The sequence below is a fragment of the Anolis sagrei genome, chromosome 3 (assembly GCF_037176765.1).
Source record: "Anolis sagrei isolate rAnoSag1 chromosome 3, rAnoSag1.mat, whole genome shotgun sequence".
NCBI lineage: Eukaryota > Metazoa > Chordata > Lepidosauria > Squamata > Dactyloidae > Anolis > Anolis sagrei.
The window spans coordinates 243,172,701-243,198,930 of record NC_090023.1 but is presented as its reverse complement, the minus strand read 5'-3'; the positions used below and the strand labels follow the sequence as shown (position 1 = coordinate 243,198,930).

The window sequence follows — 26,230 nt, the reverse complement described above, 5'->3', positions numbered from 1 at the left end:
GGGAGTTGAACCCCTGGAGGGCCCAAGTTTGCCCAGGCCAGGTGCCCCTCCCGCCCTGGTGGCTCTTGCCCTCTTCCTTTGCCTCCTCTCTGGCCAGGGCGCAAGGCACCCAAGGAGAGCCGTGGGGTTTGCCCCTTGTCGTGGGCAGCAGCAGGAGAGCCGTCCCAGGAGGGGAAAGGACGGGCAGGGCTCCTCCTGGGTGCTGGGCTTGGCTGTGAGCGCCAGCCCCAGAGGCGTGGCTTCTTCTCCGGGCGCTTCTTCTCCGTCTCTTCTTGGCTCTCGGGGCGCAGGAGGGAGTCGCTCTGGCCAGAGAAGCCGGGGCTGGGCTGCTGCTCTCCGGCTGCCTCCCTGACTCCTCCCTCCTGCAGTTTCTGAACAGCGCAGAGCGAACCCAAGAAAGAGCCGCGCGTCCTGCTTTCCTCCCCGCCCTGCCTTCTTTCCTTCCCCCTTGCCTTCCTTCCCAGCACCTGGCCGGAGCCGCTCCTTCCTTGCCTTGCCGCCGAGAGAGACACCTTGCTTGGAGAGCTGGACTTTCTCCGAGTCCTTCTGGATCTCCCCGGGAGGACCAGCCAAGCCCTGGGATCAAGGTGGCATTGGAGGGGAGAGGAAACACTTTGGCTCCTCTTGTTCTGCTTCAGCATCGATGGCTGGGTGACGTCCACACACAGGGATGTGGGTGTTTTCCTTCCTTCAAAGTATGCTTGCTCTGCTCTCTCATGCGCCCGGCGGACTTGAAGGTCTTCTGAGGAGCAGGGAAATCGCAAAGAATACAATTGGTGGAGAGCAAATGTCGAAAATCCTGGGATAGGGTCACCTTATAAGGTTGGAAATGGCTTGAAGGCACACAACAAGGACCACAAATTCACTGTGAGGAACTCATTCAAGCCACAGATGAAAACTCTTCCAATCGACAAGAAGACAACATAAGGATGGTCTCACAGAGCAATGCCTCCTTAAATGGGACCAGCCACCCCAGCCAAGGCATCATGGATGTATCCCAAGACCAGAAACCTCTGAACCTTTTCCTTTTTGGTGTAACTTTCATCATTACCTTCGCTGCGTTCTTGGGCAGCATCTATTCCTTGGTGTCTCTGCTGAGGATGCAGAACAAAAGTACCCTTTCCATGCTGGTGACTTCATTGACTGTGGATGATCTGGTCAGCGTGGTGCCAGCCACAATCTTCATGGTCAAACTGTGGCTGAATGAGATGCTTCCGCCGACCTTATGCACCACGTCGGCGCTGCTGTACTTATTTCAGGGCTTTTCCAGCAACCTCATGGGCTCCCTGGTAGTTTCATATAACTTCTACAGTCTTAACAAAATGGAAACTAGCCCGAGGGCTACCAAAAGGCCAGTTAGCATGATCTGGGCGGTGCTCACCATTTGGATGGTCAGTTTGCTGATCTGTATTCTGCCTCTCTGTGGCTGGGGGACTTATGCCACAACCTCTTGGGGGTGCTTTATGGACTGCACCAGTTCTTACATCTTATTTCTTTTCATCGTCTACTCCTTGTGTTTCTTCCTCCTCCTCGTGCTGTCCATTCCTCTCATTTATCAGCTCTTGTGTTCAGATGAGCAGCTGCACCTTTACGATGACTATCATCAAATCACCCGAGGATATTTCTCACCTGGGTCACCCCCAATAGGCATTCACACCCCGTCCCTCTCTCTGGAGCACACAGGAACCAAGAGCCCAAAGCATTTGCAAGATTCTGACCCCAAAACCCAGCAAGGTCCCCTCGATGACCGCTGTCGAGTAGACCACTACGGCACACAAAACGTGCCATATCACAGCCGAAACTTCACTGTGGAATTTGCTCAGAAGCGCTTCTCGCTGATTCTGGCTCTGACCAAAGTCATTCTTTGGCTCCCAATGATGGTAAAAACAATCCCCATTTCTTTCTATTCTCTGTAATTGTCTGGTTATGGAGTGTTTTATGACATTTGGAATGATGGGTCCCCAAACATAAAGTTAAATGAGCAGTGTTTTCCTGTATATTTTACAAACTTGCCTCTTGCATGTTGAACACCAATTACTCAAGATAAAAGTTACTTTCTTATTTGGTTTTTCTCTCTCTCTTCACCCTTCCCTCCTCCTTTGCTGTTATCAAGTCAGCTACAGGGAGTTAGACAGAATCTCCACCAGTTATTCATACATTATAGTAATGTCAATCTGATCTGGGTTCTTTTTTTAGCATACTGGGAAATCTAGTCATCAGAATTTCCCTTTAAGCATATGGTGTGCACAAAATTATTGGGTTTTTGTAGTAATGTCTAGTCTTTTAAAGGGTTTATTTAATTATTCAAATTTGGCTGAACAGATTTGTATATGTATGTATGAATGGATTCATGCATTTCCATAGTTGTACTACTACAGGACATGTGGTTTTTGTGACTGGCACCATCTCACCTAATCATGATTTTGATTAGTTACACTGTGTCTCTGACCTATGTGGGGATAAAGTATATATTGCAGAATGACTCCAAGAGTGAAACTAGTTGAACAGGATTTTTTTTTTATCGTGTTGGAAGTGACTTGAGAAATTACAAGTCACTTCTGGTGTGAGAGAATTGGCAGTCTGCAAGGATGTTGCCCAGAGGACTCCTGGATGTTTTATCATCCTGTGGGAGGCTTCTCTCATGTCCCTGTATTGAGCTGGAGCTGACAGATGGGAGCTCACTCCATCTCATGGATTCATACCACCACCTTAAGATCTGTAGTTTAGCCAGCACATTGTGCCACCACGGCTCCTAGGAGTTGGACAGGTGATCTGGGTGATTTTTCTCCAGGAAAATAGATAGTCATCAGGATGACTGTGCTTGCATCAACATTGATTAAAAGACAGAAAGTCCCAGATTTTGTTCTTGCTCTTTATGATTTCATTTTAGAGATCCATACATGTTATGCTCATCCAAGAACATTTTCTTTCCACTCCTGGTACAATCAGAGACCATTTATACCCCAGCTCCCCAGGTGGGTCTATTTCAACGCACCATAAAATCAGAAAGAACAGAAATAAAATCTAGGACGTTTAAGTCAATCTAGATGTGCTTATTCAGAGGGTTGGCCAAAAATGTATTTTCCATTTTCCAGTGACAAAGTACACCCTCAGCTCGCAGGCATTGACTGGTCTATGCCTGTAAATCTGAAATGGAAAGACCATGTTTGCTTATAAACTCTGTAAATGGAAAGCAGTCTTGAAAACTGTCTTGATAAATATGCTGATGCAGAGAATAGGTCAGATTGTATTTATATTTACATGAAATTTGAATATATATATTTTAAAAATTTCACCTTCAGTGTTACGCAGCAGTTGTGAATCCAGCTATTGCCTTGGACTGCCTTGAAATTTCTCAGTGTTTCTTCAGACCTTTCCACAAAATCTTATTTTCTGTGAAGCCCTTAAATCTTACATGCAGTCAAGGCTATAGCTGCAAGACTGTGCATACATCCTTGAGACTGAATCCCATTAAATGTGGAATTAAATGGCTGAAGTTGGACTTACTGCTGAGCAGCCATGCTTGGGCTTCAGCTGCAAATATATGAAACTTTGCTAGGTCATGAACATCCACGACTAACTTTCCCTCAAAGTTCTCTCCCCTTTTCTCTTCTTTTTCTGTCATCTCCACACTGATGAAATTTAGATTGCAAGCTCCATGGGGGCAGAGCCTTGCTTCTTCACTGAGGAAAGTCTGTTCATAGAAGGCACTGTATAAATCATCAGTCCTCACTCTCAACATCTCAAGGGTGTGTCTTTCTGCCTGCCTGCCAGCATTACCTCAAAGAGACTTTTATTAATAGCTTGGGGGTCAAAGCTACTTCTCCTCTATGCTTGAGGCATCAATATTTATTGTTTCACTTGAAGCAACCAACACTTTGAGAAGCACAGATGGGAGTTGTGTTCGAATGTTTACTTTTCAGCATCTGTCAGGATTCAAAGTCACAGCTGAGACAGGCCCCAGAGATCTTAGCCTGCAGCTTTGCAAACACCTCACAGACTAAAAAGCTAATACTAACATGCTTTTTTCTAGGTGCCAGCCTAACTGTATTTCTGCACAATTAGTACACTACATATATGCACACACTTCCAAGCCATGACTGATTGTGGCATGCATTCTTTGCAAGTGATGCTGTAAATAAATTTTAATTGAAACTGTTACATATTTAATAGGCAGAGAGTGACTGGCAATTAGATCAAAGCTTTGAGCTTTTGTGCTCTTCTCAAAAACTGGGCCGTTATTAAAGTCACAAGAAAAGCTGTATGCATGTCTCAGAGTGCTCAACAGATGGGTGCTTTATAGAGATAGTCCTACACATTTGTTCTGTCTATATTTTTATGGCCTTCTTCAGGGGCGGTTTTGACTGCAAAAATTTCTGAAACACAGAATCTCATTCCTTTTGCTGGACAAAAAGAAGTCAACAAATGTCCAGTTAATGGAATGAGATTCTTTTCTTCAGAAATGTTTGCCGTTAAATTTCAAATCACCCCTGAAGAAGGTCTTACAAATATAGACAGACTAAATCACACTGGGACACATCAATTGTTTTCATCTTTTCCCGTGGAGTCTATTTGGTGCTGTCTACCTTTTGTCTCTTTAGTTAATGGAGGCAGCCAGCATATTCCTAAGACAAGGCTAGGAATCAAGAAGTCATCCAAATCATAGAATCATAGAGCTGGAAGAGATCTCGTGGGCCATCCAGTCCAAACCCCTGCCAAGAAGCAGGAAAAAATCACATTCAAAGCACCCCTGGCAGATGGCCATCCAGCCTCTGCTTAAAAGTCTCCAAAGAAGGAGCCTCCACCACACTCCAGGCCAGAGAATTCCACTGCTGAACAACTCTCACAGTCAGGAAATTCTTCCTAATGTTCAGGTGGAATCTCCTTTCTTGTAGTTTGAAGCCATTGTTTCACATCCTAGTCTCCAAGGCAGCAGAAAACATGCTTGTTCTCCAGACCCTTGATCATTTTAGTTGCTCTCCTCTGGACACATTCCAGCTTGTCAACATCTCTCTTCAATTGTGGTGCCCAGAATCGGATACAGTTTTCCAGGTGTGATCTGACCAAGTCAGAATAGAGGGGTAGCATGACTTCCCTGGATCTAGACACTATACTCCCATTGGCTTTTTTGCCACCACATTACATTGTTGGCTCATGTTTAACTTATTGTCCACAAGGATTACAAGATCTTTTTTCACACGTACTAGATATTGTTGTATCCCGTCCAAAAAGCCCAAAATTCTGAAAATTACCTGGACAACCACATGATTGTTCTAAGGACTCTTGTCCTAAAGACTGATATGTTAACATGTTCATTTTTGTTGTTAATATATCAGTCCTTAGGACAAGAGTGTGAATCATGTGGTTGTCCAAGTAATTTTCAGAAGTTTGGCCTTTTTGGATGGGATACAACAATATCTGGCTCAACAGTAGTACGTGTGAAAAAGATCTTGGAATCCTTGTGGACAATAAGTTAAAAATGAGCCAACATTCATTTTTGGAGGAGGAGGAGGAGGAGGAGGAGGAGGAGGAGGAGGAGGTGGTTCTACTAGACCAGAGGTTCCCAATCTTTGGTTCTTTAGGTGTTTGGGACTTCAACTTCCAGAAACCCCAGCGTAACTTGTCCACCTGTCAAAACTTCTGTCAAAACTGTCAAAACTTCTGGGAGTTGAAGACCAAAACAAAGGTTGAGAACCACTGTATTAGATAACTGCAGGTACAAACACAATGCACAGAGATAATTAAAATAATGGGATGTCTCATCATTCTCATGGGAGTCCTGAAAGATCGGAACAAATATCTGAACATTAAATTCCACATAAAGAGTTCAATAGCAATTAAGCATTTTAAAAGCACCACCTCGGGTATTACATTTTGAAACTGATGCTTACAAAGTGTTTGCTTTATAGCTAGGATAGTGAATCAGAGACTCAATTCAATTTCAGATGAACCCTCGGGTGCAGTATTTCATTGGTGAGCAGGGTCAAAGGCAGAGACCAAAAACACCAGCAAATTCAATCCTAAAGCCATTTCAGTCAGTAACTAAATGTCAGAAGAGGTATGTCAGCTTTTTAGAATTGTAGAGAGATATGTACTGTTAGAATGAGGGGACAATTTGGGAAATCACTGCCCAGTGATATCTTGGGGAATGGGACACAGAAGTTTTGAGAACCCCAGAAGTCCAGATATGGCTCCCAAAGGAGTTGGATTTCAAATACAACACCCCAGGGTTTCCACCTTGTTTGAGTATGGGACTCATGCGCTTGTGAACATTGCTCCTGGAGATGCACTTCCCTTTTAACTTATCATGAGAGTCCAAACTAGGTTTACTTTCATGCAGCATACTAAATAATAACTTTCATCACAGAATGAAAAGACACTAATGGATGTTCTCCCTAAAGAATTGCTGCCTATTAATGTTGTAACTCTATACATACATACCTGAAACAATACTGCAACTCTATGCATACATGCCTCAAACTAAGTTCCTTTGAAGATACTGGGACATATTGGAGTAGACATGTAGCTGGATCATGCCCTTAATCTCTATTGTTTCCTATGTGGTCTTCTTTGTTCCAAAAATTCAGAACAGAGACCCAACAACGTTTGTTAAATATTAACAATCTTAGCATTTTTGATACATCTTTAATCATCATGGCTCAATCACCAGCTCAAATACAAATCCCAGGATTTTGTAAGTTGCAGCCATAGCAATTAAAGTGCTATCAAAGTGCTATAATTGAAAGAGACCTAGGTATCACTATAGCATTTCTGCTTGGTAAGATTTGTCACTGTATTTTCTGGGGACAACTGATCACTACCTAATTTCTTTGAAATGTTTCTTTCTTTCAGATACAAATGGTTGTTCAACACACAGTTGGGTTTCAAAGCCTATCCTTTGAGATATTCAGCTTTCTGCTCACTTTGCTAGCTGTCACTGTCACTCCAGTGTTTGTCTTGTCAGAACACTGGAGCCACCTGCCTTGTGGCTGTATCATCAACTGCAGAAAGAACATCTATGCTGTCTCTTCAGAAGAAAGCAAGTGTAAGTAGAAAAAAGGGAGTGAAATGAGACCCGGCTCTTGAATCTGGGTTTAAACAGATTGTAATATGTGGTGAAACTAAACATGCTGTGTGTTTGTATTGTTGTTTGACTGCCTTGTTGATTACATTCTATGGCAAAGTTGGGGAAAGTGTAGTCTGCTAAACCCACTTTTTGCAGTGTTCAAAAGAGGCAGTTCCTCCAAATCTCTTCAATCTTTCCCACCTATTTTATTTTTATGGTTATTTTTTTGTCTGTAAAGTACTCCAAACCACCTAAAACTGTGTGCATATGTAGTCATTTGTCTCCACCTTGGATTATACATTTTTAAAGCTGGGTTTGGCCAAAAAAATGGTGACTGGAGGTTACACTGGTGTTATAGTTGCAACATATTGTGCCAGTGTAGTCCATGGGAAAGAAACATGGGCAAAAAATGGCCTCACACCCACACAGTGCCTCCCCCCCTCATCATATTTCATATGATGTTTTTCTTCTCCTTTTACATTTTCAGTGGTGTATTCTAATGTATAAGACATTCATATGAAGATTTCACCCATTGTAATTTCCTTGGTTCCTCAAAAAACAATTTAGAGCAGGAGCTGGCAACTTTGGTGGATTCTAAGATCAGTTTTCTCTATGTCGTTTCACTGTGGGCTGCATTGTGCCTTATTGCTGAAAACGGGATGAAAGGCCTTCTCTGGTTTTAAAAAGACATCCTTAATTTTTCACTGAAGCATCATGCAATTTGTTTGGAGAGCTATTTTTCAGTAGTGAAAAGAAAAGCTGTATGGATGCTGTCCAAGGGCCACACATTCTGACCTCTGGAGAACTTAGTCAATTTATTGAGGTTTATGAAATGTGGAAGAGATATAAAAATAGTTAGTGACTTTGTGTGATGCTAAATAAATTGTAAAACATGATTACTGTTCCTATTTAAGGAGCCTATATACCATAAGGTCACCAGATCCTGTCTGATTTTGGAAGCTAAGCAGGGTCTGCCATGGTTAGTACTTGATTGGAAGGGACAGCCAATGAACACTATGTGCTCTGAGCTATATTTCAGAGGAACTGGCAAAACCATTTCTGAATATTCTTTGCCTAAGAAAACTATGAATTTTATGGATTTGCTATGTGTCGAAAGGTGACTTCCAAGTTCATATGGTGCCTTGCCCTTTTATGCTATTTAGGCCCAGGGTAGACAAATACACAAAATATGAGGTAACATGATGTAGCGGTTTGGGCAGTGGACTATAGTTCCAAAAACCAGGGCTTAAATTTCCACTTGGCCATAGAAACCCACTGGGTGGGCTTTGAGTAGGTTATGTTGTCAGCCTCGGAGAACAGTAAAGGAAAACAAACTCTGAACAAATCTTGCTAAGAAAACCCCATAATAAAATAGCCTTAGTATCACTATAAGTCTGAAAGGAAACCAGAAAAATGCACATAAAAAATATAAACATTTGAAAAAGTAATCCCGTTCCTGAAATACATACAAGTGTTTGAGGAGGGGAAAAAAACCTATGTATGGAAATGTGACAAAAGTTGCTAGGCAGTGGAAAAATGAGAACTTCAATGAAATCATAATTGAGATTCAGTAGTTTCCCGTTTTTATGGCTGTGGTGTGGTATAATTTAAGATGTAATTTGACATAGTTGTGGATACTACTGAAAAGAATTTTAAACCTTTTTCTCTTAATATTCACCAAACTCTTCCAGTGAGAAGAGGCATGCTTATTTCATCCTGCTGCTTTCACCTTTCAGCATCCACAAAATTCAGACCATATTGTCAAATATTCAGAAGAAACCTTTCTCTTCAAAAGAAACCTTGACATGTACACACTACAAAAAAATGCCCTGTGCAGTGTGGGGTATTTGGTAATTCCAATGAGATTTCCCACATATTGGAAGATAAAAAATGCTCTTTTCCTTAAGGAGTATGTCTGTGTTCAGAATCAAATGTGCTTCACTAAAAAACTCAGAATTAGACACAGCCAAACACATAAGTTAGAAAAAAAGACACAAGAAAATGTAATGTAATGTATACTTTATTGTACTAGGGGTATTTACCAGCTTCATTCAATTCCAACGAGTTCACAGGAACAAGTCAATTTGTGTCAAATAGGGTCAACCTACTGGGACAAGCAAAGTAAATTGCTTCTGCTTTGTTACATCATAGTTGAAATGAAAAAAACTGAATGGGACTTTTAATCCATATACTGTATGTTATATTGGCTAGAACAAAATAGTATTTTAGTGGTAAAAATCTTTAAATGTGCTAAGACATTTCTGATCTGAGAGGAATATGTTGCTAAATGGAAAAAAATAGTATGTGGCAAGCAGCTGAAATTTAACCTAGAGTAGACCCAAAGAATTAACCGGACAATATACGTATTGGCTTACAATTCAGCAATTGATTCAATAGGTTGACTTTCGTTGAGTTCATCTAAGGAGGAATATAGGGGACAGAAAGAGGGCATTGACCTCCCCAATAAAATTCTGTCCCTTATTAAATTTTCCTTCAGTCTCCAAATTTCTCAAAGCCTGAGTACTTATAAATACAGGTTAGCAAGGGAATGAAAACATAGCAAATGAAGGCATTTTAAGTGTGAATTATTTTCAGTGTCCTGCTCAATGCTAGAAGTTTTGGGACTGAAATAAAATTTCATTTGAGGGCAGAATTCATATTGCAGGTACAATGTCTTCACCACACACACACACACACACACACACACACACACACACCATAACTACAACCCTACTAGGATTCAGTGAATTGCTTACAACTGTGCAAGTAACAATATTGTAGAATGCCTACATTGTAGGTGTAGTTCCGCATGGATTCTGAATGAAAATGTGTGTCAGGGGACAGAAATGACTGATCCAATAGGATGAGGGTTAAATAGTGATGAAAATATGCTGTTAGTTAATAGGTATTCCACTGAACAGCATGATGCCTATATTCTAAGCCAGCTGGAGTCTCTGCTCCCAAGCCAATGCAAGCAGCCCACGTAAAGCACATTGCAGTTGTCATGGTTCTTAATGAAAGAAATCCTCTTGATTCACCCCAGAGCAAATGGATCTCTGCTCACCAGGAAGCGGCTTTTCTCTCTAAGCTAAGACTTCCTCTGAATCCTTTTGAACCCATTTCCCATTTGCAGTGTTTGCTGTGTGTCAGGAAACAATTTGTCAGAGGTACTGTGTGGCTCTTTGGGTCTGATACAATATTTGCAGAGTGAAATATCTAGCAGATGGTAAGGCAACAAGTCTTGCCGTCATTTAAACAGGAACCATTTCTTTCATTTTGTTTATGCTAAAGGCTATTCTGTTTCCCCACCACTGCTACCAAACAGAACACTTACTCACAGTTCATGATTATCTGGCAAACTGAATAACTCAGACTCCACTTGGGCTGTCTGATATCAATGCAAGACAGAAATGTGGTGTCTTTGTTGGTTTAGAATACATGTATCAAGCTCAAGGTCCCTGTGCTGAATCTGGCCCGTCATGTCATTTTATATTTCCCTTCAGATGCTGCACTACAACTCCTGGCTACCTCATCATTAGACATCATGATTAGAGCAGATGGAAATTATGATACAGTAACACCTGAAAGGCTGCAATTTGCTCTGTTTAGTCAGGATAGTGGGATTTGAATTCAGAAAAAAAACTGTGGATAAATACATGATTTTAAAATGTCATTTAATCTATCCCCAAACTCAAAGCCACAAGTTCTGTTGGGCTGCAATTCCCATTATCCCCAGTCTGCATGGCAGATAATCAAAAGTAACAGGAGTTGTCATTCAGTAATATTTAGGAATTCAAACTGGGTAAAAACTAAAGAGCATCAATCACTTTGTTAAACAAAATTATAGTTGGCCCTCTGTATCCATGGATTTTCTGTCAATTGATTTAACAGACCTGAAAATGCATTTCATATCCCTGGTTTAGAAGGATATGTTTCTTTGTCTTGATGGAAGTTAAAGCTCCAATCATGGATATGTCTAGCTTGTTCTCTAGGTGGGGATTAGAAGGCAATAATTCAAAGCAGAGACATATCTTAAGATGCTGTTGGACTCCAACTTCCATCAGTCAGCCATTGGTCAAGATGCTAGAAGGTATCGCCTGGAATGCCCAATGTTGTTCATGCTTGATGAGTATTGATTCAGAGATCTTCAACATCCAGAGAGGGATGCCCATGAACTCTAATATGTACCTCTCTCCTAATTAATTACATTTTCAATTTTGACAGCACCACTCAACTTCCTAGTTCCTAGTTGAGTTGGGATCTAGTTTTTCCATCTATAAGGAATACAAAAAGGAATATGTTACTGGCATTAATAAAACCGATGCCACTAATCTCTTTAGTGTTACATTTACACCATTTCTGAGTTAAGGTCAAAAGCTCTACATTTCAGTTTGCTGTATGTAGTGCTGGAGACTATGTATACAAACAACTACATTGTGACCACTAACTGCAGCACCCAGATATGAATCAAAGAACATGAAAGGCACTGTAGACTAAGCCAACCAGAGAAGTAAGCTATAGTAGAGCACTTGATAAAACCAACCTGGACACAGAATATTATTTGAGAACACAGACATTCTAGACCCCTCTGACAATCATCATGTCACTACACAGAGAAGCCGCTGAAACCCAGAAGCATGTGAACAATTTCAACAGAAAGGAGGAAACCAAGAAAATGAACAAAATATGGCTACCAGTATTTAAAAAAAACACCAGAAGCAAGACAGTAAATAAGGAACGCCATTCAAAACAGGGAAACTCCATACAGCAAACAATCAAATTGCCAGTTAACACCCCCCAAACAGGATGCCTTGGGGTAATAACAACCAGGCTACCTTCATGTAGATACCCTCATTGATTAACTTTGCAGCTTCATGGCTACCCAACACTATTTAAGCTTGCTAATTGCAACATTCACATTTTCTTTACACAGACAAGGGTTCTTTCTCCTACCCTGGACAATCCATAGATAGATAGATAGATAGATAGATAGATAGATAGATAGACAGACAGACAGACAGACAGACACACTCCACTTGCCTCAACTCCAACAGACCCAGATGCAGGCGGAACATCAGGAGAAAATGCTACTGGAATATGACCATGCAGCCCGAAAAGCTCACACCAACCTTATTTAAATTTGCCCTAATATCTGAGTAAAGTGCCAGTTCCTGGATGATTACCTGAATAAAATATGAATAATTTCAGTAAAATAAGATTTAAACCATTCAAATGTAGCAGATGCCAAACCCCTAACCATCTGCTAAATTACATTATTCACCTAGAAAAAGTTAAGAGAGAGAGAGAGAGAACCAAGATTTTAAACATTGGGTGTTATCTAGATTAAGGGTATATCTTGACTGATAAAATGTCTTGGAAATTGCACCTGTGTGTTGGGATTGTAAAGCTTCAAAGGGTCTCTATCTCTTGGTGCTTCACATACTCCTGGAAGACACATTGATGATGTTGTGAATGGGGATGTGGCAACCCCCAAAGCAAGCTTCCTTCTCTGATTACAGTTCCTGGAAAATGAATAAGTTATAGGTTTCTGGGCTGTATGGCAATGTTCCAGAAGTCTTCTCTCCTGACGTTTGGCCCACATCTATGGCAGGCATCCTCAGAGGTTGTGAGGAAACTAGGCAACTGTGGAATGTCCAGGGTGAGAGAAAGAACTCCTGTCTGTTTGAGGCAAGTGTGAATGTTGCAATTGGCCAGCTTGATTAGCATTAACATTGAAATCCAACAAATGCTACATTCAGCAAAGGACAAGAGAGATCCCCTCACCTCTGAAGGAGTCTACCATATACCATGCAGATGTAGACAAGTCTACATAGGGACCACCAAACACAGCATTGCCCAAACATGAATCAGGGAACATGAAAGGCACTGCAGACTAACTCAACTAGAGAAGTCAGCCCTAGCAGAACACCTGATGAACCAACCTGGACACAGCATATTATTTGAGAACACAGATAAAAAAATCAATATTGAGTAGTTTGAGATATAATTTTCCCATGTTGTGAAAAGGATTGAAAAACATTCAAACCCTTCTAAGATCTATATGATTAAAAAGTAAAAGAACATATAACACATTCAGGTTGTAATTCTAAACATAAATGTAACAGGATTTACTTCTGAGCTAATATACTCTTAGGCTTGCTCTCCTAGAATGTTAATCCCTTATTCAGTCCTGATTTGTATGTGCTTTAAGTCATTTTCAGGAGTGCTTTTTAATCTTTTGGAACATGAGCTGTTTCATTTATATGGTGATAATGTGAACTAAGCTAGTATTGATTTCCCACTTTTTAATGTTAAAATTTGCATGTTCTTTCTGCCTTTGTTTTAATGCAAATGTTTGATTCCTTTCTTTAGCAAAAAGAAAAGGCTTTGAATTCAACCTGTCATTTCAACAAGGTTATGGAATCTATAAGATATCCCATGACAACCGCCACAGTGATGATAGTAACTCAATATCATACCACAGCTTGCTGAACTATGATTGTGACAATACAAAAGAAGCTCAAAAGGAAAGCAACAAAATTGAGTTCAGCACCATCTCACTTGAGAACAGCTCCACGCTCAAGGAGACAGTCAACAAGTGCAAAAAAACAGTTGGCACAGACACAAAACAAGACCTCAGCAAGGATAAGTTCTTGGATTGCCTGCTTTCTGACAAAGTCGGATCGTATAAGAAAGAAGACAGCAGGAATAGTGAGAAGTGCACTTTTTTTGAAGGCCCAGAAAGAAGGCTTTCTCATGAGGAGGGCCGGAAACCAGAACTTTCAGACTGGGAGTGGTGCAGAAGTAAGTCAGAACGGACCCCTCGACAGGTAATTCCATTCTGAAATCTACTCTAAATTGTTCGCCTATATGTGCATTATGATGTTAGTTTGCTCTTTCTTCTAAACCATTCAAGTCAAGTTCGGAAAGTATCCAATTATCTCTGTTACCGAGATGTACATAAAGCTCAGTTCAAGCCTTATTTATAACCCTGTCAGGCCATTAATCTAATGGAATAGATTTCTCTTTATTTCATTGGCAAGAAGCAATGACCAAATGCTTTGATTCACTTGCACTGCCAATAAGAGATAGCTGTGTCTTTTCTAGATTAAAAGTAAAGGTTTGATCTTGACATTAAATCTAGTCGTGTCCAACTCTTGGGGGTGGTGATCATCTCCATTTCTAAGAGGAGTTGAGGTGTCCGTAGATACCTCCTAGGTCACATGGCAAGCATGAATGCATGGAGAACTGTTACCTTTCCACTGGGATGGTACACATTGATCTATTCACACTTGTATGTTTTCAAATTGTTAGGTTGGCAGAAGCTGGGACTAACAATGGGAGCTCACCCTGCTCCCTGGATTTGAACCTCCGACCTTTTGGTCATCAAATTCATCATCTCAGTGGTTTAACTCACTTTGCCACCGGGGGCTCCTCCTTTTCTATAATATACCCCAATTATAAATTAATTATAATCTTTTCTATGATATATACAGATTATAAATTAATATTCAGACCTGATGAAATAATGAGTGGACTGAAATGTGCTCAGGAAAATGTGCACAAAAACACACAATTTAAGAGGGAAACATGCAGAAATTGTGCAACCAAAATGCATATAGTAGGAAGTTGGAAAGTGTGCACAAAATGTTTACACCTATTACACTTTGGTGGAGCATAAAAACTTCTGATCTCAGATTTCACAAACTGTTTTAAATGTGGTCTAAGCCATGCCAAATATCAGGGAAATGAGGAATCCATCAGGATGAATTTTAATTGATTACATTGTTTATAAATTCACTAGCCATATATTGCTGACTGACTTTTGGGATTGGAGCATGAAGGAGGATGTGTGCTCAGAATATCCTGAGCAGGACCACTCAGCACCATTTTGTTGTAAAACCTACTTGTTTGCTTCTATCGATACAACACATCTGTTTCTGACTCTCACATGACTCGCATGAACTGTACTATCTGATACATCACTAGAAAGATCTTCCATTCTCAGGCTTCAGAAGAAAAGACTCTGGTTTAAATGTAGCAGAGCTTATTGACTGACCAAGGAGGTGTCTTGCCCCCTCTCCACCCAAAGTTGGAAATATGCAGTTTATTGTTATGTGTTGACACACCATTGAACAATTAATGCAATGTCTAATTCAATTGGAACCAGCCAGAAGGATTGTGAACCATTTATGGTTCAGTGTACTATTGTCCTATAATGTATACAGTCAAAATAAGATAGTCCCGCTTCTTGTCCTGAATAGTAATAATATTGTTTAATTTGACATTTGATTTACCTGGTGATGTTTAAATGCATTTATATACAAGGGAGCTAGTATTTTGTTTCACTTCTGAAGAAATGTATTCATTGTAAATACATTTTAAAGACAAAATTAATAAGAGGCTATATTCAGCTTTCTGACCAAGGTGATGGGCCCTAAAATATGCCTCTGATAATTTTATTTTACAAATCCAATTTTGGGAGTGCACCAAGGGCTTGCAATATGAAGAAGGGGTCATGAGTACTCTACATCTAACCACTTCAGTAAGTGTTGCTTATAACTAACTTAATCTACAGGGTACATCTGCACTGAAGAAATAATGCAGTTGGATACCACTTTAACTGTCATGACTCAATGCTATGGAATCCTGGGCTTTGCAGTTTGGTGGAGCACCAGCATTCTTTAGTAGAGAAGATGCAAGACTCATGAATACTCCCAGGTTTCCATTGCATTGAGCCATGCCAATTGAAAGGGTATCAAAACTGCATTTATTCTACAGTGTATGTGCACCTATGGTGTATTTCAGTTGATTATTTCTAAGGTAAAGGTAAAGGTTTCCCCTTGACATTAAGTTTAGTCGAGTCTGACTCTGTGGGGTGGTGCTTATCTCCATTTCTACGCTGAAGAGCCAGTATTGTCCATAGACACCTCAAAGATCATGTGGCTGCATGGCTGCACAGTGCGCCATTATCTTCTCACTGGAGCAGTACCTTTTGAATCTACTCACATTTGCAAGTTTTCGAACTGTTAGGTTGGCAGAAGCTGGGGCTAACAACGGGAGTTCACCCTGTTCCATGGATTCTAAACGCCGACCTTCTAGTTAGCAATTTCTGCAGCTTAACAGTTTAACCTGCTGCGCCACCACGCCCCTTCAATTATTTTTAATTTAACCTAAATCCAACCCCAATCTCTGTAGTAGTTATTGAAATATTTGACCTAAGCCATGTTGTTGTCCCAACTAGAACAGAACCACTGTATGAATGGGATTTACTGCTATGAAGACATAGCATTCAGCAATTCATTTAACGGGTCTACTGCAGTTGGAGCTAAGCAATAGGATCAGTCAGCTTGACAGACCTCATGATGCAAAACAGAAAACAAACATTTTCTTTCCTTTTTAAAAAAATGTTCCTCCAGTTCCTTAATTCTCTGTGCTCCATTCCCCCTCTCACAATAAAGGAAGCAATCAAAATCTATTGCATTTCATCCCTCACAATCACAATACTGAAACTGGGGTGAGAGGAAATAGTTTAGCTCAGCCCTAAAACCAATTTTGGAGTTTACTGTACAGGAAGTTTGACATAAATTCTGACTCACAAAAAATCATGTCACACAATGTATTGGACAGTCTTGAGGTTGCCAAAGGATTCACTGTGGTTTTCCTTGTCAATAAGAATAATCTTTGGCTTCTTCTCTAAAGTTTCAGCATGTCATATGTTCACATCATTCTATATTCTGTGTCAGGTTCCTTTAAAATTCAGAGTCTTGGATACATATCTATTATTCATATGGCTGGGAACTTCAGAGAAACTGTCATGAGTACCACCACCAAACAGCTGCTATAAAGACCCACATAGAAAGAAAGCAAAAAAAAAAAGTCTTTGATAAGCTGGTACAAGGCTACGGTTGAGATCCAGTGCCAAATCTGCACATTTATTCTGATAAAATACAATGCAATATTTATTTCACAGCAGGAAGACAAGCCGTTCCATAAAACACACACACACAAGCATAATTACTGCTCATCAGACACTTAACCTATCCAGGCAAACATTTCTTTATGCTGATCATCCATGTTCTGTCTAAAGTCTGCCCACTCTCCCAAACCACAGGTGTAGATCAGTAAAAGAAGTAGATAACTTCTGGACATTACTTCTTTAACAGAAAATATGGTACTATAGGAAGAAAAACATGGAAAGAATAGGAGTAGGTTCCAGCAGCACTAAAAAGAAGAGCAGTTCAACAACTTTCAGTAAGCTTTTTATCCAAACTAACTTGATGCACATGTGAAATGAAACAATAAACAATCAGGTCAGGTCAGCCTTAGGTGAGTGTCATGCCCCATGAAGACCATCACTGTTTACCCCTTTTTAGTTAGAGGAAGTAATATTTTATGTACAGTTTCTGGGGGGTCAGTCTAGACCAGGGGTTCCCAAACTTTTTGAACAGAGGGCCAGGTCACAGTCCCTCAAACTGATGGAGGGCCAGATTATAATTTGAAGGGGAAAAATGAATGAATTCCTATGCACATTGCACATATCTTATTTGTAGTGCAAAAAAATAATAATACTGAAAAACAATACAATGATTAAAATGAAGAACAATTTTAACAACTATAAACTTATTAGTATTTCAATGGAAAGTGTGGGCCTGCTTTTGGCTGATGAGATAGGATTATGTTGTTGTATGCTTTCAAGTCATTTCAGACTTAGGTTGACCCTGAGTGAGGGGCAGTTAAATGACTTTGGAGGGTCATATCCAGCCCCTGGGCCTTAGAGTTTGTGGACCCCTGGCCTAGACAGCCTCTTTGCATTTGAAGCAGGTCAGGTCAGGTCAGCCATGGGTGAACAAACAAAAATACCTTTATTTATTTTGTGTCAAAAGCACTGCATTCATAAGTATAAAAGGGATAAAAATAGAAGAATCACAAGTGGCTGAATAATTTTTGACCAAACCCAGGCAACAGAGACCACATTGTCTTCATCTGTACATGAGATAGGGCATTGTGAACAAGCATACCCGAAAGCATTTACTTTTCTTGAGATTGCCATATTGATGGCCAAATATCTATCTATATCTATATCTATATCTATATCTAGTATCTATATCTAATCTCACATGTTCAAGGTAACCGGTGAGTCAGGTTTATCTGTTTTCCATATTTTCTTTTTCTTTTCTTTTCTTTTCTTTTTTGTTTTGTTTTCTGTGCATGTGTGCAAAGTAGGGAATTCTGGAGGCAGCTGCAGTTTACCTTGCCTCTTGGTCCGTGTTTCTCCAGGCGTCCTTCACCATCCTCCCTATTCCAAAGTTGCTGAAAAGGTTTCAGTTACACCAGGGGTCCTCAAACATTTTAAGCAGAGAGAACAAAGTGGGGGCTATGGTGGGATAAAAATTCTTTGTTAAAAGACAATTCTCTGTCAGAGACTTTCTTTCTTTTTTTAAATAGATTTTTATTAAAGGGTTTTTCTTTTTACAACAGTAAAATTTGGGGGCCGGGGAGAGGGGTGGTAAAAAGGGAAGGAAAAGAAAAAAGGAGGGGGGGGAGAAAGGGAAAAAAGGAAGGGGGTGACTTCTTCCGCTTCTCTTCATAGTGGCATCTTCCATATATATTCTTATATCTTAAATTTGTTCTCTTCTTCAGCTTTATTCTAGTGATGGGTCTATCAATGTTATATTAACTTGTTTCCTTTTATATCAAAAGTTTTATTTTATTATTTTAAACCATATTTTCAGGGGTGTCCAGTCCATTATCTTCATATGTTTGTTCTGTACTTTTGATAGTAAAGATGTCAATTCGTCCATGTTCATTATGTTGAGAGTTTTCTTTATCCAGTCTTCTTTTTGAGGTCTATTTTTTTATTTCCATGATTTTGCATATATTAATCTAGCCACGGTAATCATATAGATGAAGAGTTTATCTTCATTGATATTCCATTGAGTGTTTGTCAGACCTAAAAGAAAGCACTCCAGTTGGAATGGTATATTCTTGTTAAGTGCTTTTTGACAGATGTCATGGATCTCCTTCCAGTATGTTCTCACTATTTCGCAGGTCCACCACATATGTATAAATGATCCTTTGCATTTCCTGCATTTCCAACATTTATCATTCAGATTTTTTTTAATTAAAATTTGCTATTTTACTTGGAGTCATATACCATTGATAGAACATTTTTTATCAAATTTTCTTTAAGATCATATGCATAAGTATAATCCATTTTCTTAGTCCAGAGCATCTCCCAATCCTCCAGTGGTATAGTTCTTCTTATATCCCTGGCCCACTTGATCATACATTTTTTGTTTGTTCTCTCTCGGTGTTCCATTCTAGTAATTGTTTATAAATTCTTGTAATTATTTTTTTCTTGCTTTCAAAGATTTTTTTGCCAGGTTGATGTTTTTTTCTTCAAAGCCTAATTTACTATCTTTTTTTAAAGTGGTCTTTAATCTGAAGATAATGAAACCAGGATATGCTGAGAAATTTCCTATTTAGTTCTTGTGGTTTCATTTTTATTTCTGTTTGTTCAACCTTCAGGATATCACTACCTCTTGACAAAAATCATTTTTGTCCTGTTTTGTCACTTTGCAGCAGGGATGGGGCCTGCCATTCACCATCACACATGGCATGGCAGGACCTGCCCACTTTCCTCCCAAAGTCGGGGAGGAAAGTGGGTTTTCCTCCCTTCCTATGGGGAGGAAAGTATTTTTTTGGGTAGTGTCAATGGAACTACCCACACTTTCCTCCCCTTTTTGCCCTGTGATGGCAGAAGAGATGGCAGGGCAATGTGCATTGATGAAGGGAGAAGGGAGGAGGGAGGAGGAGGGAGGGCACATGAGATGCCATGAGCCACCCTGTGCACCTTTCCTTTTTCCAGCAACTGCCAGCGCAATGTCATGGCCCAAAAAGACTGTGTGATGAGGTCCTTTGTTGATGGAGGCATGCCTGAATATATACCTACATTTGTGGAAATGTAGAGAGGTTTGGAAGCTTTAGATGTATCTACACCAGTGGTTCTCAACCTGGGGTCCCCAGATGTTTTTGGCCCACAACTCCCAGAAATCCCAGCCAGTGTACCAGCTGTTAGGATTTCTGGGAGTTGAAGGCCAAAAACATCTGGGGACCCCAGGTTGAGAACCACTGATCTACACTGTAGGTTGACACCACTTTTTTTTTGCTGTGGCTCAATGCTATGGAATCATGGGAGCTGTAGTGCTGCCAAGAGTGGTAATGCCTCACCAAACTACAAACTCCAGGATCCCATAACATTGAGCTATGGCAGTTAAATTTGTCTCAAATTGCATTAACTCTACTGTGTAGATGCACCCTAAGAGAAACCTATAAGCCTGCAGTGACCTTTGAGAGTTAGCAAGAATGTGTAGCAAGTATAAAATGGATGTTTAATTAGCTATGAAGATTCATGGAGTCACAGGTAGACAGAATGACTGAACATAGCCTATAATGCTTTTTATTCATCTAATCCAGATGGGAAACTTCTGGGCTTTATTTTGTTGCTAGGCATCCTCACTTCATGTTCTTACCCATTTCTTTTAATTAGAGCTACACCTTGCATGACCTCTGACAGTACAAAGTGACACACCTGGAAGGAATGATTAATGCTTCAGATGTGACTGTTCTGGTCTGATCTATTGCAATTTAAACACATTGATCATTCTCAGCTAACTGTAATGCCAAAGTGGCCCCCTTGATATGCAGCTACAGCTTTTCAGTTTGGTACGGCTTGAATATCCCATATCCAGAATTCCAAAATCCAAAATATTCCAAATTCCAAATGGTGGATGAGACTACAATGTAGAATTAGTGCAGTTTGACTAATTCAACTTTAACTGTCATGCCTCGATACTATGGAATCCTGGAGTTTATAGTTCAGTGACATCTTTGCTTTCTCATGGTTCAGTATACACAAATTTTGTTTAATGCACAAAATTATTAAAATAAAATTGAATATAATTATTTTCAGACCATAAGAAACATAAATGAATTTTGTGTGTAGATTTGTGTTTCATCTCCAAGATATCTTACTATGTGTATGCAAGTGTTTCAAAATCTGAAATAATTTGAAATATAGAACATTTCTAGTCCTAAGTATTTTGGATAAGGTATTCTAAACCTGCAGTCATACATCTCAGGGGCTTGGGGGGAGTGATACAACTTTTCCATGCAAAAGACATGTGGAGTTTGCTATCTCATGCACTTGCACCAATCATATGGGATTGTATCACCAAAAAATGGCTTCCTTTTCACTACACTTATTTGAGAGAAAGGTATATGCATGCATAACTAAGACATTGATGTTTTATTTATTTGAACTGGAGATGGAAAAGATAGAGATACTAATGCCTGTCAGATACTGTTGAGAAACTGAGATTTCCAGAGTTTGTTTAGTCCTATTCAGAAAAGTGACTCTAATTTTAATACTGCTGGTACCTGACAAAGGAGAGAAATTGGAGCTCAGCATGCAAAGCATAAATATGATCTGTAGTGCCCTGAATGAATTCATGGCTTTTCTACTGCTAAACATTAATGATTTAGAAGAAAAGATCAAACACTTTACAGGAATACATTTTGTGTACTCAGGACACTCAACACCTACCCCTTCCAAGGAAACCAAAATGAACACCTGCTGTTTGTAAATCTCTGCTCTTTATACATATTGTTTGTTTTCCACTTTCCTGTTAAGCTGTGAAAGGGCATGCGAGGGCAGATAAATTCAGCTCATGCCTATTCTTCTCAGTTGTTTGAGACTCCCCATAATGCATCACCAGCAATTCTTGGTAGTGATGAGTCCACTGTTTTTGTCCTGTGGTCCTAGCCTCACTTTTCCTCACTCCATCTTTATCTCTATTCACTGATATAGTTGTAAATTTTGAAGTGCAGACACTTATCTCAAAAGATCTATAGCTATATATGCAAGAAAAACCCCAAAATCCAGACAGTTTGTTTTATTTCTACCAGGTGTGGTCTTTTGTCAAGTTAACGGGTCTTAAGTATCTTTTCAAGACCAAGCTACTCCTGAAATACTTTGCATTACAAAAGTACATTGGATAGAAAAAAAAACCCTTCCCCCACCATCTACTGTGAGGAGGTCAAATTCAGAGGAAATAGAAGGGTTGATATAGAAAAGAGTCCTTGCACATTAAAAAGCCATTGTGTTTTGACCCTGTAAGCTCTGAATTTGAAAGAGCATTGCTCATATGTCAGCTTTTTGTATGACATTCACTCAAGGACTGTGCTTTATTTTTAAGTCCTGGTCCCTTCAGCTAGCAGTACAATCCAGGGTACGTTTCCTTATAATAAATCTCACTACTGCATTCAGTAAGGCTTGCTCACATGAAAAGCTATGAAAAGCTGAAACCTAAATAACTCTGAATCCTGACTCAAATGCAGTAATTCAGCATTGTGCTAAAAACAAAAGCAAATCTTTCTGAAAGGCTCATAAAGATTTATTTATTTATTTATTTGCTGCTTTTCCCACCCCTTCAATGCCTCACATGTAAACATCACATATCATATTAAATCAACAATAGCAATAAATTAAACTAATTAAAACAACAAACACAGAGACAACATAAAACATTTAAACCTTGCATCAATCTCTGTGTCTTAACTACTTCCATATTTCCATGTCATTTGCCAAATACCTGCTTAAATAACCATGTCTTAAATTGTCTTCTAAATGTTAGAAGGGAGGGGGCCAATCTGATCCACAGCTGAGGGGCCACCACCAAGAAGGCTCTGTCTCACGTCCCTACCAGTTGCACCTGCGATAGCAGCAGGACAGAGAGCAGGACCTCCCCGGCAGATCTTCGTGGTCTATCTGGCTCATAAAGAGAGATGTGTTTGGATAGGTAAGCTGGACTGGATTTATAGGGCAAAGCCACACTTTGAATTCTGCTCGGTAGCAGACTAGCAGCTGTTGGAGCTGACACAACAGGAGAGTTGTATGCTCCCTGTACGCTGCTCTGCTGATAAACCTGGCTGCTGTCCATTGGACTACTTGAAGCTTCCGAATAGTCTTCAAAGGTAACCCCAAGTAGAGCATGTTGCAGTAGTCTATTCAAGATGTGAGGAGAGTGTGGACTACCGTGGCCAAATCTGATACGGGTTCGGTTGGCTCACAAGTTTTTATTGTGCAAATGCTCCCCTGGCCACCATCAAAACCTTGAGATCCAAACTCAGCGATGAATCTATGAGAACTCCCAAGCTGTGAACCTGTGCCTTTACGGGGAGTGTAATCCCATCCAGCACAGGCTGTAACCCTATACCCTGTTCAGCCTTACAATTGACCAGGAGTACCTGCGTCTTGTCTGGATTCAGTTTCAATTTGTTCTCTCTCATCCAGACCATCACAGCTGCCAAGCACAAGTTTGGGAACTGAACAGCTTAAAATATTGTTCTTGAAGGATACACTGTGTTGTCTAAATGTCCAAGAAACATATGCTGTGCCATCTAATGGTCTAAGATGCCATAAGTATTAGCTCTGTGTAAAAGTACCTCATATGGAAGAGCTAGAAAGTAGGTCTGCTAAAGAATTTGATGAGTTGATGCCAGTTGAAATAGATCAGGAATAGGAAAAACTATTTTGATCTGGGGCCAATTCCCTTTGGGCACCATTGAAGGCTGCAGTGCTTCAAAATCAAAACACAGTTTTGGGGGGGGGGGGGGGGGTGTTGTGTGTTAAATACAGTAAAAGTCTCAAGGATAAATATAGAAAGGGGGAAATAAAGCCAAAAAGACCAAAGCAAAAATTGCCCCAAATACATCTTGCTAAAAGCCAAAATCATTCACCTGAGGTTGCCATACTTTGAGCATATAATAAGATTCCATGACTCAAAATTAGGATAATGCTCAGTAAAGTGGGAGGCAATTAAAATGGCCATTGCCTTTCTTTTCTTTGGTAGCATTCTGAATTGTCATACAAAATATAGTTGAGGGATCATGGTATTGAAGTTGCAGTCACTGTCCATAAAAGTCTTTGGATTTTTTGCAGAAAGATCCACAGTGATATAGTCATTATGCATTGGTGTCACTCCTATGGACACTGCACAGTTTTGTAATAGGCTATCATTTTTGCACCCTCTTCGCCCCTTAGTGACATTACTGCTGTCATAGCCTTCCAGAATGCTAGATCCTTGCCTGCCACAAGAAGTAGCTGTTACCTAAATAGTTCTGTGGGGTGATACCTAAGAATTACAACTTGTTGTCTATCTGGCCCACCTCTTTTCCCATAGATGCAGAGTTTATTCTTCTTTAGTCCATGGGTAGAAAACAAATGCCTGCCAGATATTATTGGTCTCTTAAATCCAAACAGCCTGAATCAGCACAGCCAGCAGCATGTCCAAGATCTGGGTGCTTATAATCTATAACTTTTCCAAACCATGCAACAACATTTTACAGATTTAAAGAAGAATAAACTCTGCATCTATGGGAAAAGAGGTGGGCCAGATAGACAACAAGTCTAAATTTACAGATTCCTAGCAATAAGTGTTAGGATTGTTGGGTACTGTAATCTGTCAATATTTAGAGAGGCACAAGTGGCCTTTTCCTGTCCTCGATATAACTTTTCCTAGCTACTGCACTTTTGATGGCACTTTTATCCTTTCTCTGCCTTGCTGCCTATTGCTATCCCCCACCTCTCTCTTTTTCTTCATTCTTTGACATTTTGCAAATGTTGTCATGCCCTCATGCTCTATGGGATCTAAAGCTCAAGGCTTCAGTCCACAAGGCCTATTTGCTTCCTGAATTGGTAATGGCCAGCCCGTCACAAATCTGACATTTGTTCTTTTGAACAAATGGGGCAAAAGAGCAAAAGAATTCTGGAGAGTGCAAAAATAAATAAATATATATTTTAAAAACCCAACCCAGAACTGACTGGTGTACCCTAGGGCTATGGTGAGATGGATGAACCAAGTACAAGTACTTCAATATGATTAATAACTGTTTTATTACTCCAGTAAATTGCAAAGCATGTGGCATTTCCTTTCCTGACAGTTCCTAACACTTTTCTATTTTCAGCTTTTCAGTAATGGTATGTCCGTGAGACGCATCATAGAGAGGACAGAGAGATGCAACATTCAGTTATACATAAACATGCTCTTCTCTGCGATGCTTTGAAAATAAATGCTCCAAAGTAAAGCACATTGATATTGAGCAACACAGAGAGGCTTAAATATTTTCAAGTCAAGAGAAAAAGAAAGGCTATCCTAAAAAGAACTTGTCAAGTCCACGCATGAAATTAAATTGCTGAAAGCCCCATCCAGTAATTCAGTGAAACAAATATGACAACACTTTGCTAAATCTTCAAAATGCACCACACTTTAGGTTGCTAAAACCAGGGAACTACCTCAGCTCTTGTGGATTTGAGATCCAAAACCTGAAATCTCAAGATGATCCTTTGTGATATCCCAGGCAGGCAGCCCTAGAGATTGTATTAAGCACAATGCCTTAATTATACGTTATTCAAGTGAGTAAATGTCAAATCTAACTAATGAGGAAAATATATTTTCACTGACTTTTCAAGGCAGTGCTCTCACACAGTCTCTGGGAGCTGGGAACTCTAATAATGTTTAACATGATATTGTGGTATTCCGTACAGTAAACAAAGATCAAGGTTACTATCCTTGTTATATGGCTTAGAGCAAAACCGTTGTACATACCTTCCTTTTAGAACAAAATTAGAGTTAGGATTCCATCTAGTCAATTATTATTTTCTCCAGAATATTGGCAATCCCATATTAGTGGAATTGATATACGTGGCTCAATTGGCCATGGTTTTCCTTATTCCGTTATTCACTTAGGGCCTTCTGTACAAATTAGACCCACTTATTGCCATTCCCATTATTTGTCCCATTGAAAATAATAGGGTTTGCTGTTATCAGCTGTTCACATCCGCGTGATTTGTGGAACCATATCCCTGTGATGTTTACGACCATATCAAGTAGAGGTATGGAGGTTATATTCTATGTTTCTATACTATTTTTTTCTGTATATTGAATTGTCTGTATTCAAGTGAACCAGTTCTCTCAATTTCTGCTCTCTGTATTACACCAGACAAGGAATAACTATATTCAGCCATTTCTATTGTCCACTGACATTGTGTTGTTTCCTCCCCTCTCCACCCCTTTAAAAGAATTGCATTTCTAAAAAACC

The 26,230-nt window shown here is 39.9% G+C and overlaps 1 protein-coding gene across 1 annotated transcript in view; it reads left to right on the top strand.

Annotated features, from left to right (window-relative positions):
- The first annotated feature begins 244 nt into the window (after window positions 1-244).
- The window catches only part of GPR149 (G protein-coupled receptor 149), a 44,299-nt gene continuing 18,313 nt past the window's right edge, over window positions 245-26,230 (top strand). The window contains exons 1-3 of the mRNA XM_060767673.2: window positions 245-1,880; window positions 6,853-7,045; window positions 13,439-13,896. Coding sequence (XP_060623656.2) covers window positions 930-1,880; window positions 6,853-7,045; window positions 13,439-13,896 — 1,602 coding nt within the window. The 5' untranslated portion in view covers window positions 245-929. The remainder of the gene's footprint in view (window positions 1,881-6,852; window positions 7,046-13,438; window positions 13,897-26,230) is intronic.